The 13,294-nt window shown below is 42.6% G+C and overlaps 1 protein-coding gene across 1 annotated transcript in view; it reads left to right on the forward strand.

Annotated features, from left to right (window-relative positions):
* The window catches only part of efcab6 (EF-hand calcium binding domain 6), a 74,787-nt gene that overhangs the window by 18,006 nt on the left and 43,487 nt on the right, over window positions 1-13,294 (forward strand). The window contains exons 6-7 of the mRNA XM_035995942.1: window positions 11,768-11,904; window positions 12,936-13,054. Coding sequence (XP_035851835.1) covers window positions 11,768-11,904; window positions 12,936-13,054 — 256 coding nt within the window. The remainder of the gene's footprint in view (window positions 1-11,767; window positions 11,905-12,935; window positions 13,055-13,294) is intronic.

Consider the following 13,294-nt stretch of genomic DNA (forward strand, 5'->3'; position numbering starts at 1 on the left):
CGGTATTGGGTATTGACAGATACACAAAATCGGTATCGGGACTGAAAAAGTCGGATCGGTGCATCCCTAATATTAACCACATTGATTGCCGCTGTATACAAGCGCTCTGGTCCATGCACAGGGGAGGTGATCAGCCAGCCGTCACCTAATTTCATAGAATATCCTATGAATTGGTGTGCATGCGTTTTCGTATGATATCCCACATACCCGTTTACAAGGATGCGTTGCTCTAGTGCATAAAGAAAAAAAAACATATATTTTTCAATAGAAGGGCCCTCTATCACAATGCATATACATGAATAATCTTGAAAGAAATAAAGCTTTGAAAAGTAGAACACTTTGGAACAGACCAATACTTTTCAGACAGGTGGGATTTTTTGGTTTAGCTAATAACAGTCAAGCTGCAGCTGAATTGTGTTAAAAAAAAAACTAAAATGGCAGGACTAACATTCAATCACATTGCTGTCTGTTCTGTGATGGATGAGTGTGTTACTTCTGTCATTTTAATCCCATTTTGGGAAGTTGTAACTAATCTTGGTCTGCCAGTCTGTCTGAATCTTCCACTTTGTGAAATACAGCTGTAAACTCTCTCACTAGTTGTCGATCATATACCTGCCTGTTTTACATGCTCTTAAAGGACAATCCCGGCGCTAAATGAACCTAATTCTTATATGTTAATAACATATAAGAATCCTTATCAAAATGATTAAAAGAAATCAATATTGGCATATAAATCCAGGATCAGTCAGTTTATAATCCACACTTTGATTATCCAATATGTTTTCTCTGGGATCTGTTTTCATGCTAATCGAATGTGTCTGTAGCTTGAAACAAGCTAGCGCAAACCGGTGGTTAGCTGCTAACGCTACCTTTCGGGGCAGAGGGTAAATCACTATTTATACCACTAACAAGGATCAAAATAGCACCATACTTCAACAGTAGCATAATGAGGGTCCCTACGTGCAAACCGAAGCATTGAGAACTTTGTACTTTGTGTACAGACAGTTCATTAAAAAGACAGATTATAAAGACAGTAGGGTTCATGTTTACATGCGGGCGCCATCTTGGAAAACAGTCACGATCAGTCGAACGACGAACGCCGTGTTTGAGCTATGTTACTGGTTGCACGGCGTTCGTAAAAAAACTGCACTGTATGGAAGTGCTGAGGGGTCAAAACCCAGGAGATTGTCGGACTACAACCAATAGATTTAAATATATGGATGAACACAGGTTTGGGCCATAGATCATAGGTCAGATCCTCTATTTATTTGAAGTGGACAGTATTACTTTTACCATAACCCTTGTCCGGGGGAGAGATTGGGGTAGATGGGAGAAGGTTTATTACGTTATTAAACTCCTGCTGACATCCTGTCCAGGAGCTCCTTTAATCTCTTTTTAAACCACTATTTTGTCATTTTTATTCCTTTTAAATGGGCCTTTTAAATAACTGACCCAGGTTTTTTAAAGACGTTTTTAAGTGTTTTACCATATTTATAGTCCCCTTGTGCAGTAACCCAAGCTTATTTGAACCTAAATAGAGGTCGACCGATTCATCGGTTTTGCCGATTAATCGGCACCGATAGTTGATTGGTGGAACTATCGTTATCGGCAAAAATCCATACCAATAGTTTTTCCTGGTTGCGTCCGTTGCTGGAGTGGCTGAGAAGCACGCGCTGTCATTCATTACACAGTACGCAAGAGCTGAGAAGGGTCTGCTGGCATCATGCATTACAGAGGCGAAATAAAAACTATCACTGATGCCTCGTGTTGTTTATTTTCGACACGTGTTACTGCGCGCTGCATGGAGAACACATGCTGTGCGGAGAAGGCTGACATCAGATGCGAGTTTAAAGCATTGACAGCAAAAAGGTATGTATACAGTACATTTTGTCATATCATTATAAAGTTATTAATTTGTTGAATAGATGCTGCATTAGTAGAGAAAGAACAGCACAACAGTATATTTGTTTGCTTTCGAGGCGGAGATGACGCTAAACATTAGTAGTAGGCTAACTTACCTCAAGCGGTTAAAACACGGACAAAAATAAACGCAAGTCCGACCCAAATGTCAGAATCAGAACCCTAAAGTATCGTCAACGATCCCAAACGGCACCTCTGATTCATATTTAGATAATTTAATAACAGTTAAACGTAGAGACTTACTGATTGCTGCAGCTAAAAGCTAACGAGTTAGCCGTCACGGGGGTGTCTTTGGTGTCTTTCTAGCCTTTACAGGTGATTTTCTATCCAGCCTGGAACTTGTGCCTTTTTTCGGGGTTGTTGAGCATTAAATCCAAACTGTTACATCCAAGAATTATCCACTTGATGTCCATAATTCATCACATTTTCTGTCATTTCTGCCGCTAACTCCGTGCTACCCATAGACAGTAGGTGCTACCGACAAGGATCTCCCATGATGCCTTTGTTTATGTTTTCAACCAATGGGAAGGCAGGTCTGTCACATATTACGCCTTATATCCAAGCGAGAACAAAGAGAATAAAGAAAGATAGATCCCTCCAGGTCAGAGATCGTCTGTTACCGTTCTAAACCGTTCTACAGAGAAGAATGGCGTCACTGTTTTGAGATTTGGCATACATTTGGGCCATACATTTTTTTGAAGAAATGTAAATAGTTTGTTCTTTATATGAATTATAATGCTCATTATGTTTATTTTTGCACTGAATGACTCCAAATATGTAGGAGAACTGTTTTAGACAACACACATGCTTGTGTAGCATTGCTGTACAGTTAAACAGTTACATGTTGAGTTTAACGGTTTTTATTTGTTATTTATTACTTTTTGTTTCAGTTTGAATGAATGTCTTTTATTGACTTCAATATTTATTTATATTTATATATTTATTTCATTTAGCATGTTTTCATGGTTATATACAGTTTTTTTATTTTTATAATAAAGTTCAGCACTGTTTTACTTGGAGTGTCATGTTTGTTTTTATCCAGTATCAATTCTAAATACTATCGGTCGATTAATCGGTTATCGGCAAATACGGCCCAACCTAGCTATCGGTATCGGTAAAATCCACTATCGGTCGACCTCTAAACCTAAACCTGGATCTTAGTCCATTTTGTGCCTAAACCGGACAAAACCTTAACCATAGCGCTGTGACATGATAAAATATTGATTTTCCAACCGGGATCTCTAACCGTTTTAGAAGCACAAACAAATGATGTCACCCTGCCGATAGGGGCGTCCCATCAGAAAACTGGAATATACTGTATAAATACATATATATAATGATAACAGTGCCTTAGTTGCTTAATTTCTCAATGCTGTATCAAACTTACAATGATCAAATTATTCTTTCATTCTTTACAATTTCACTTAATTACATTGTATGTCATCACACAACCACTGCCTTTTTAAATGTGAGATCCTGCCTTCTCATAAGATGAGATAAGATAAGCCTTTATTGATTCCCAGAGGGAAAATTCAGGTGTTGCAGCAGCACAAATACATAAATAAGTACAGAAAAAATCAAATAAAAAAATAAGAATTGTGTTCCAAGTCTAAAATAACTTTAAACCGGTCTAAATGTTCTCATTGAAATGCTCCCACAGCGCTTCACAATGTTATTTTTTATTTATTCTGTGGTGTTGTAGTTCTTTCTTCGCTACTCCAAATGTTACTCGCTGTATTACGACTACAAATGAGACCACCATGAAAGTTATTTTGCAGCCGAGCGCAAGGCTGCACGAGTCACTTTTGGAACAGATGCAAGAATAGCGATGTTTCCGGACTCTGACATTGACAGGGTTTTTTTATGTCGCGGTAAGTCTTTAATTTAATTTATAAAGGTCTTTAAAAGTCTTAAATTTCGACTTGGTGAAAACCTGCAGAAACCCTTTAGTACTGTATAAGAGTAGACGTTAAATAAATAACATGATCTATACAAGAGGAGTTAAAGACAAAGTGGTTGTGTTGAGTTTTGCTTTCCCTTTTAACACCAGCGCAGGGTGGACTCAAACTCTCAAAAAAAATGATAAGCCAACTGTAATGACTTTCGTCTTTAACAATTCCAAACAGCAAGCACGTAAACTAAAAAAGACACCATCAACATGCTCATGGAGAATGCCAAAGTAATACAAATGACAAAGACAGGACCTTCTTGAGCACAATGTATCAGAATAGTGGCAAACTGGTCTAGGGGCCTGATTTGGATTCTCAAATTATGTCTCTCCTAATAGTTGTGCAGCAGTTCCTAAATACAGCAACACAACAGCAGGGAGCTTCCCATATGGGGATTCCCAGGAGTAAATCTTCATCAAATGGGGGTCTGTGTTCTAATCTGCTAATCTATTTTTGGAGCCCAGTATTCCTGGGAAGCCCTCTTGTAGACCCTCCATGTTGTTTAGGTCATGCAGTGCCTTTGTTAAACTAATGTTTGGATAGTGAGCGACGGCAGCAGAATGGTCCCAGAGCCCCTTATTATCCCTCTAGGCTCCACTTCAATGCCGCCTGTCTCTGGCACTCTGGAGCCCAACCAGAGAGAAATTAGCCCTCTAATTGACAGACAAAGGGAAGTTCATCTCTGCGCTCTCTTATGATCGCTGTCTGATCTCCTCTCGCTATCCTCTCTTTCCTCCTCTCTGTCACTCAGTGGTTTCTCCTCATCCGCTTCCACTTGTGATCCGTCTCCCTTCATTCCCCTCCAACTCTCCATGTCGTTCTCTCTCTCTCTCATCTCCCTCTTTCATCCCTCCTCTTCAGAGAGCTGTCCTGTCTCCTTCCCATAATTCATAGTGACAGAAAAGGTCAGAGCAAGCACGGCAGAGCTTTGGCTGACAGAGAGAGGAGAGTCGAATGTCTTTTAAAGCCGCGTCGTTACACACTGTTTCCAAGTCGGCACAGTTTGACTGAATATACCGAAACGCAGCTTCGTGTGTGACACTTAACTAATGTCTGTATCACATGCAAGTGCCATAATCTGAAGGGAGACAGAGCAGACGTGAGGATTAGCGCTACACTTACATTTTTATTATAACCTGGATATCCTGTCATGTTCTTCGATGCAGGTTTGGTCTTTCATTACAGGTTTATTTGGTGGTTTTAGGTCGAAGTGTAGGTTTCGTCATGAATGAAAAAAGTGACCCTCCCTCCGTACACACTGCCAAGTCAAACTGTATTTGCGGCGCAAACACATTACATTAGTCATCAATCATCACTCTAATTACGCCCAGCTGAGAAGGTTTCATGCTTAAAGGAGAATTCCGGCCAATTTTTACGTTAATCTTGATCGCTATAGCTACGCGAGTACTTTCGATAGAAAAAACAGTGTAGGTAACACGGAGAAGCTGCAGCTACGTGTACAAGCGTCCCCTGAGCTAAAACGGCAGTGTTTGGGGCAAGTTTTAGAGTGCCTTTGTGCCTCTTAACAGACACAAAATGCAATTAATATGTCTCTGCCACATGAACAGGGCCCTTACGTGTCAACAAGATGCGTTTTCAACTCAGACATTGTTTAATTTCACCTACCCTGGTCCTTGTATCGATCCTGCCGGTAGCTAGCTTGCCCTGCTAGCTGATAGCCGTTAGCCGTTAGCTGCTAGCTGCCGTCCGGTGAGTGTATTCAGACAGGCTTCTGTGATAATCATCCCAATAACAATCCACGGAGCGGCAGTGGTGTGTCTATGTCCTCCAGAGGACAGGTCATGTCACGTCTTGAAGTTTATTCCCCCCTAAAATAAACAGTATTGCGGTAGTAGCTGTTAGCTGCTAGCTGCCCTCTGGTGAGTGTGTACAGCCAGATAGCCGTTAACCGTTAGCTGCTAGCTGCCGTCCGGTGAGTGTATTCAGCCAGGCTTTTGTGATAATCATCCCAATAAAAATCCACGGAGCGCCCGGTGGTCTGGTGGATGTCCTGCATAGGACAGATCATACCTTTGCAGCGAAATGTTTAGATTATTTCCCCCTCAAAATAGTTAACTGAGCACTATAGTGGTTATGACCATATCAGTGACATATGTAACTACATGGAAACGGGATAAACGATGTCTGTGGCTTGCACAGTAATAGCGTTACTGAAGCTTAGCTGTAGCATCGCGCTGTCTCCTGGGAATTCAGTTGTAGCAGGAAAAGGTAAACAGTAGTGTGCAGATTGGAGCATACAGAGGAGTTGTTTATAAGGGAATAAGCTTGGAGTAATGTAACTATAGCAGATATACAACACACGGAAGAGCCTTTTGAGTTTGATGGTCATCCTTATTTATTCAAACCCGAGTATACAGACGAAGAACTAGCCTCACAAGAGTTGGAAAGAACGAGACAGACAGAGGGGCAACAGGCAGATGAACTTGCTGCTCCAAGCGCAAGCTAAAGCTAGCCTTCAGTAACTGGAGGACATAGCCACACCACCGCCGCTATTGGGATGATTATCACAAAAGCCTGGCTGAATACACTCACCGGATGGCAGCTAGCAGCTAACGGCTAACGGCTATCTGGCTGTACACACTCACCGGAGAGCAGCTAACAGCTACTACCGCAATACTGTTTATTTTAGGGGGGAATAAACTTCAAGACGTGACATGACCTGTCCTCTGGAGGACATAGCCACACCACCGCCGCTCCATGGATTGTTATTGGGATGATTATCACAGAAGCCTGTCTGAATACACCATGACAGGTGCGTTGTGTGTATCCTTGAGGCCTTCCAAATGTGTTAAATGCATTTCCTTCCTTATAAGACATTCGCAAAGCTTCTTTGTTTCGTCTGCAATGACGGACCAGCCTTCCATTGGCTGACAAGACGTAAACAAGCTCTTGATTGGTCAGAATGGTCTCCCAGAGTGTCATGGGAAATGCAAAATGGCGGTTAGCATCAGAGCTAGCGGCGATCGGCCAAAAATTTACAAATTATGGACATAAAGTGTGTCAAACTTGGATGTAACAGTTTGAATATATTGCACAAAGCCCCCAAAAAACTCTGGATTTCCAGGCTGGATACAAAACCTTCTGTAAGTGCTATGAAGACACCAAAGACATCAGCAGAACGGCGAGTGTTAGCTTTAAGCTGCAGAAGACGGTATGTTTCTACTCACTATGGTTATAAAGTTATTAAGTTATGAATCAGAGATGCCGTTTTTTTGTCGTATACGACAAGCTCGGGCTCAGAGGTATTGTGCATTGTTTACTTTTTTGTACCTTTGAATTTTTTTGGTTGTGTCTGTTGTGCAAAGACTCAGATATTTTGTAAGACAGTTGCTCATCTTTTGTACTAATTACTCACTCTAGAGAGTTTCAGCTAGGCTTGGATTTCTCCAAATGTCTCCTAACATGCAGAAAAGGAAGCTAACTTTTACTTTCCAAACTCTGAATGCCTGAAATAGCCCTCTTTCAATGGTGAGTGGAAATTAATTTGTGATGTACATAATAAAATTACAACAGTGTCCCAGTTACACCGGATAGACCTCACTGTGAACAGTTTTCATTGGAACTACTTTTTACCAAAGAAATAGTCCCTCTGAAAATGGGTGTTCTAAAGTAACAGAGACACTGTGTCTGGAAAGAGATATTGCTGTTGATTTTTTTTTTTAATGCAATAATTGAATCCCACAAATGAAATTACATTCACTTCCATTGTATTAGGGTAGAGACAGATATCGCAATACCGGGACACATCAAACCAAAACTATCTGCATGACTAGCTACCACTAGAGGTAAGGGAGGAAAAATGTTCTTTTGCCATTTGTTCGAAAGGACCCTTTAAGCGTGCAGGAAATTACACAGTGATCAAAATAGCTATCAGACCTGACTTTGGGTCATGGCTGAGATCATGGACTAATCAGCTGAGAGGGTAACGAGTAGACAGTAGACATCGAGGGCATGCACACACAGGGCTTGCTGGATTAGCATATAACAGGCCGGTAAACAAAAAATAACAGAGCTTTCATTAATTAAGGACCTCTTCTGGTTCTGGGTGGGCAGACGGACGGGCGAGGGCTGCTGAGACACTCCGAGATCGGCACAGCGCCAGGCCTCCAACCACGCCAACCAGAACACAGCTGCCTAATGGAGCGCTGGCACTACCGGCGGACAGGGGGAGTGGAGAGAGGGGGGGGACAGAGAAAAAGAAAGAGGTGGAAATTGGAGATAAAAACAAACTAGATTATCAAGGAATTTGAAGGAGAAAAAAAGGCAGAGGGAGACATGGGCTGAAAGACAAAAGGAGAAGAAAGAAAGGGGAAGAAAAGGGAAACAAAGTTTGCGAGGGAATTGAGAAGAGGAGGACACAAAGGCAGATAAAAGGAGAGGGGGGGAGTGTGTGTGCAGAGGGAGAGATGAGATGGAGATGGAGATGGAGATTGGATGATATCCCTCTGTCTCTGTTCATTAATACCGTATGATCTCCTCGCTCCCTCCTTTGTGATTTTAACACATTTCTAATTAGCACAGAATCCTCTAAGTTGGAGCGGGAGGGAGGGAGATCGGGGAGGATGGCAGGGGGGGGGAGAGAATCATATTTATATCTGTCTTTAATAAATTCACTTTCATTTGATCTTTTTTTAAACGCACAGGCTGCTGTGAAGCGCCTCTCTTTCCCTCCCTGACTCTGGCAGAATGAAAGGTGGTGTAAATGCGGGGCTAATTGTTATGCTTGTAAGGAAGCTTGAGCAGTAGCTGAAGTTGTTAGATTACAAAAAGTGGAGATTTTCAAAGTTTTACTGCTGTGCACCACCTCCCCTGTGATCCAAAAGAGAACTAAAGACATGGGAATCCCAACCTAGTCTGGTGCATTGCAGGAAATGGTGATCCGGATCATTTCAGAGGTCAGCATCTTGTATATTTTTTGCTTGACTTTACGCCATCTGCTCTATTTCGTGTCTGCGTGGAGACAATGTCAGTGTAACAGGACATGAGGGAGGCTCCCCCCCCACGCCTCTCACTGAGAGACTTGGCAGCTCGTCTAATCAGAGTGCAATTAGACGGAGACTTCTCTGGGCGACAGAAGACTCTGATTACCCAAGAGTCACCGGGGGTATATTTAGTATCTCTGCTCTTGTTCCTCCGCGGTTAGCATGGCGCCCCGGAGCTACGGAGCGAGCTGTCGCGTGGAAGGCGGGACGGGCTGGACTTGGCCGGGGCGCTCACTCAGACTGACTTGAGTGACTGCAACTGAGCTCTAACAGTGTGAACCAGATCCAAAACCCTCATCATCCAGCTACCCAGAGCGTGAGGGTGTTTTAAATTACACATGTATGTAATCTTTTTGGGCCTCGAGCTCTTCAGTGCTCTGCTACTCTGATCCTTAACTGCTCATTGTCTTTGTCAGAGTTAGACTCATATATTGGTTATCTTCTAAGGAGGGCCAATATTGCACCCTCTATTAAATGCAGCCTAGGAATTACGTATGCACACTTTGGATGGTTCTGCAGCCCATGTTTTGCTCCCAGTGGGAGGATTCGGAACCAATGCGGGAAGTCGTGTGTCCGTTACATAGCGAGGCAGTGAGGGTGGAAGGGTGGTGGATGTCCATGAAGCACGTTAGACTTTCAGGCATGGTTCTAGAGCAGGGGTGGGCCATTAATTTTCCCAAGTGGCCACGTGAGAAACAGGGACTGTTGTGGAGGGCCGGACCAATAGGCTAAACTCAATTCTGCTCAGTATTAATTTTATGTCAGACGGCGCATAAAAAAGAATGTGCCGCCTGGAAAGCGGCACGTTCTCAAACGTCTCTTTTTTTCTCTGGGCATATTAGCGCAGCAGAGTCCACCAAACACTCTTTAATAAACTCCCCTTCAGAAAATGGCTTACTGTTTTTGGCGGTTTTGTGGGATCTCAGCCTTGTTGCTTTTGCAGCTTAACTAGCAAAGCTTCAGATGTCCGTGGCCACTCTGCATCAGTCAAGTTGTTGTATTTCTCTTTGTGTTTAGTATCGTAGTGGCGATTCAAATTACAATCCTTTAACACAGCGATCTGTTCTCCACAAACTAAGCACACGGCTTTACCTTTGACTTCAGTAAATACATACATAGAAGTCCATGTTTGGTTAAAAACTCGTCACTCTGTATCGACCTTTCTTTCTGAGCAGCTCATTCACGTCCGTGCTAACGTCTCTCGTGAGCTCAGTTCGCGGCTCGTCGACACAGGGGTCCGACACATTGCAGTTCTTCTTCTACTTCTTTTTAATTGCGACTTGCAACCAGAGAAGAAGAAGCTGTGTACGTTCGCACAAAAAAAAGAAGCAACAACAAAAAACAGTCGCCTTCAAATTGAAAGCAATGCAGTTGTATTCCATGCATGATGTACACTTATTTACGTGTAATTGCTAACTTCCCATTGACCTCACACGGGTTAGGTTAGGCTTGGCCAAAGGGCCAGATGTGGCCCGGGGGCCCTACAATGCCCAGGCCTGTACTAGAGTTTGGTCTAGTTACATACCTGCATTTAACTTTTGCCTTTTTATTAACTGGAAACACAATCTTTCCCTAATCGACCTCATACCACAGTTGCCTTGCATTGTAGTAAGGCAAAAAATGTTTTAAGATATTGCAATTGTGGCCGGGTTGGCTCAGTTGGTAGAGCAGGCGCACATATATAGAGGTTTACTCCTCGACGCAGCGGCCGCAGGTTCGACTCTGACCTGAGGCCCTTTGCTGCATGTCATTCCCCCTCTCTCTCCCCTTTCATGTCTTCAGCTGTCCTGTGGAATTAAAGGCCTAAAATGCCCCAAAAAATAATCTTAAAAAAAAAAAAAAATAGATATTGCTATTGACTATTGGTAATAGGGCTGTGTGATATGGCCAACATCTTCTATCCTGATATAGGTCATTTTATATCTTCACAACAATATATATCATGCATTAGCATGTTTTCTTGTTATTGGATTAATAAATAGTCTACATGAATTAACCACATGGTATAGTCTAGTTTTCATACATTTTTGTGTGTTGTTATTTCATTCATTTCTGTCTTAAGTAACTGCTTGACAATTGAAAAGGAATTACAAAGTTACATTTGAGTTGGTTTTATTGGAATTTGTAGTGTCATATTATGATCTATAAGAACTGTTTTTTGGCCCATGACCTTGTTTTTAGACTCCGATATTTTCATTTGCCCAGCAGTTAATGGAGCTGTCAAGTTGTCACGTGAATTTGATCATGACACACTTTTGTAATCTATTTTCACCAGCAAAGATACAATGGTGTCTATAGAAACGATGATTTATTCATAACCTTTAACATTAAAGTTAAATGTTCTCTATATCCCAGAAATAGCCTCACTGCAGCTGAAACATCTCTAGTTGGATATCATTTCAGCTCTGTAATTTAAGATTTCTAAATTAAAATACCTACTGTATGTATTCTATTAATGTGTAGATATCATCCTTCAGATCAGATCACCCTTAAGTATATCTCCCAATTTTCAGCCATGAAACACAGGCGTGCATCCATTTCAAGCTGCTGTTCTGAACGACAAACCTCTGTCGTGGTCTCTGTTTGGTCTGTGCTTTACTGACCCATTATCCCCCTTAGTACCCTCCCTCCTCCTTCTCTCCTCTCTATTTCATCCATCTACCAGCCAGCTTTGCATCTCCTCCTTGCTCTCTCCCACCTCATCAGTTGTCAGCACTTTGGGGAATAGACCCGGGCTTCCACAGATCAAGGCAGGCGTGTCAATAACCATGTTCACAGAGATGAAAGCTCCGGCGAGCCGAGCCTCACAAGTCGCTCGGGTTCAGGAGTTCACCAGGCGCCGCCGAGGTGTAGTGTTGCTTTTGCTGTCAATCACTATGTGTGAACCCCCCGCAGATCGGAGGCAACCTGAGGACCGTGATCAGAGTGTTCCGCCTGTTTGACTACAACAGAGGAGGACACATCCAGCAGCACGAGTTCCGCCGCATCCTGGACAACTATTGCATCCACCTGACAGACAAGGAGTTTCAGAGGTGGGGGTCCGTGGTATTCATCTGACACGGTTTGACACAACAGATCGCACATCAGATCTGTGCAGCCAAACGCAACGGCCCATGAACACTGAACATGAGGACTGGTTGACTACTATTATGGCGTCAGGTTCATGTCATATCTCCCGAGCGCAATAAAACATGCTCACGAGCAGATAAAAAAATTGTTCACACACGCAGATATTACTCTACCAGACCATTTCAACAACCCAGAGATGTACAGGCGCAATTTGGGCGTTCTCCCCTTTGGCCATTATTGCTATCGGTAGCAACAAGACAACACTTATATTACGATATCCAAAACTCAAGACGATGTCTAGCCTCATATATCGGTCGATATAATATCAATATACTGCCCAACCCTAAACTCAAGTGTAACATTTGATGCAAAATGGGCTTAAATGCACTTAAAGTTAAATCTGAGCTCCACATATGAATGTCTGAACACATACTGACTTAAAAAAGTGTGCGCAAACACACACACACACACACACACACACACACACACACAGACAGTCATCCAACAGTACCGGTATTCCCTGTGGTGGGAAGTCGTGTGTCGGCTGGGACGAGATCACTAGCACTAACTTTGTGGTCGGCCATTGTCTTAGGATGAGATAGAGCTAATTGACTTTTAAAACTTCAGGCCCTGCAGTCAAATCCACTCTAGAAACGCTCCTCAACTTTTTTGATGCGGCTCTAGAGGATTGTGTGTGACAGGTTCATTTTCAATGGCTTTAATTGGTTTAAGCGCTCACGACTCTCTCTCTTTCACTCTCTCTCACGTACACACACACACACACACACACACACACACACACACACACACACACACACACGGACGCATAGACTTTATATACAGTCTATGGTTGTAACAGATAGAGTCAAGCATAAAGCATGATCAGCATCTCATCATTGACATGGGTGCTCTTGACATTATATGTCCCCTGTGAAACCGTACCATTTATCTAAACATAAACACCCAGCACCTGCTTGCTCTTTTTTGTTTCAAGGCTGTGGAATCACTACAGTCCCAATAACAGCTCCACCATTTCCTATGAACTGTTCCTGGACAAGCTAGGCTTTGATGACAGCCATAACTTCAAGATTGCTCCAGTCTGCACTAAGCTAGGTATGGATACAGTGGAATTCAAATGTGAATTTTAGAGAACACGATGAGAGATAGCAGCAGGGAACACAAACTGAGATGCTAACACGACTTTTAAGGCTACAGCCATGCTAGCTGCTCTGTGAGGGTGTGCTGTTTTCAGCTAAATGCTAATACTAATGTAACACTGGTTATCCATATGTTAGCTACATAGTCATTGTCTTACAACTAGCTACTTTAGGACCGTGGGTAAAGTTAAAGCAC

This window comes from Sander lucioperca, chromosome 20, assembly GCF_008315115.2.
Source record: "Sander lucioperca isolate FBNREF2018 chromosome 20, SLUC_FBN_1.2, whole genome shotgun sequence".
NCBI lineage: Eukaryota > Metazoa > Chordata > Actinopteri > Perciformes > Percidae > Sander > Sander lucioperca.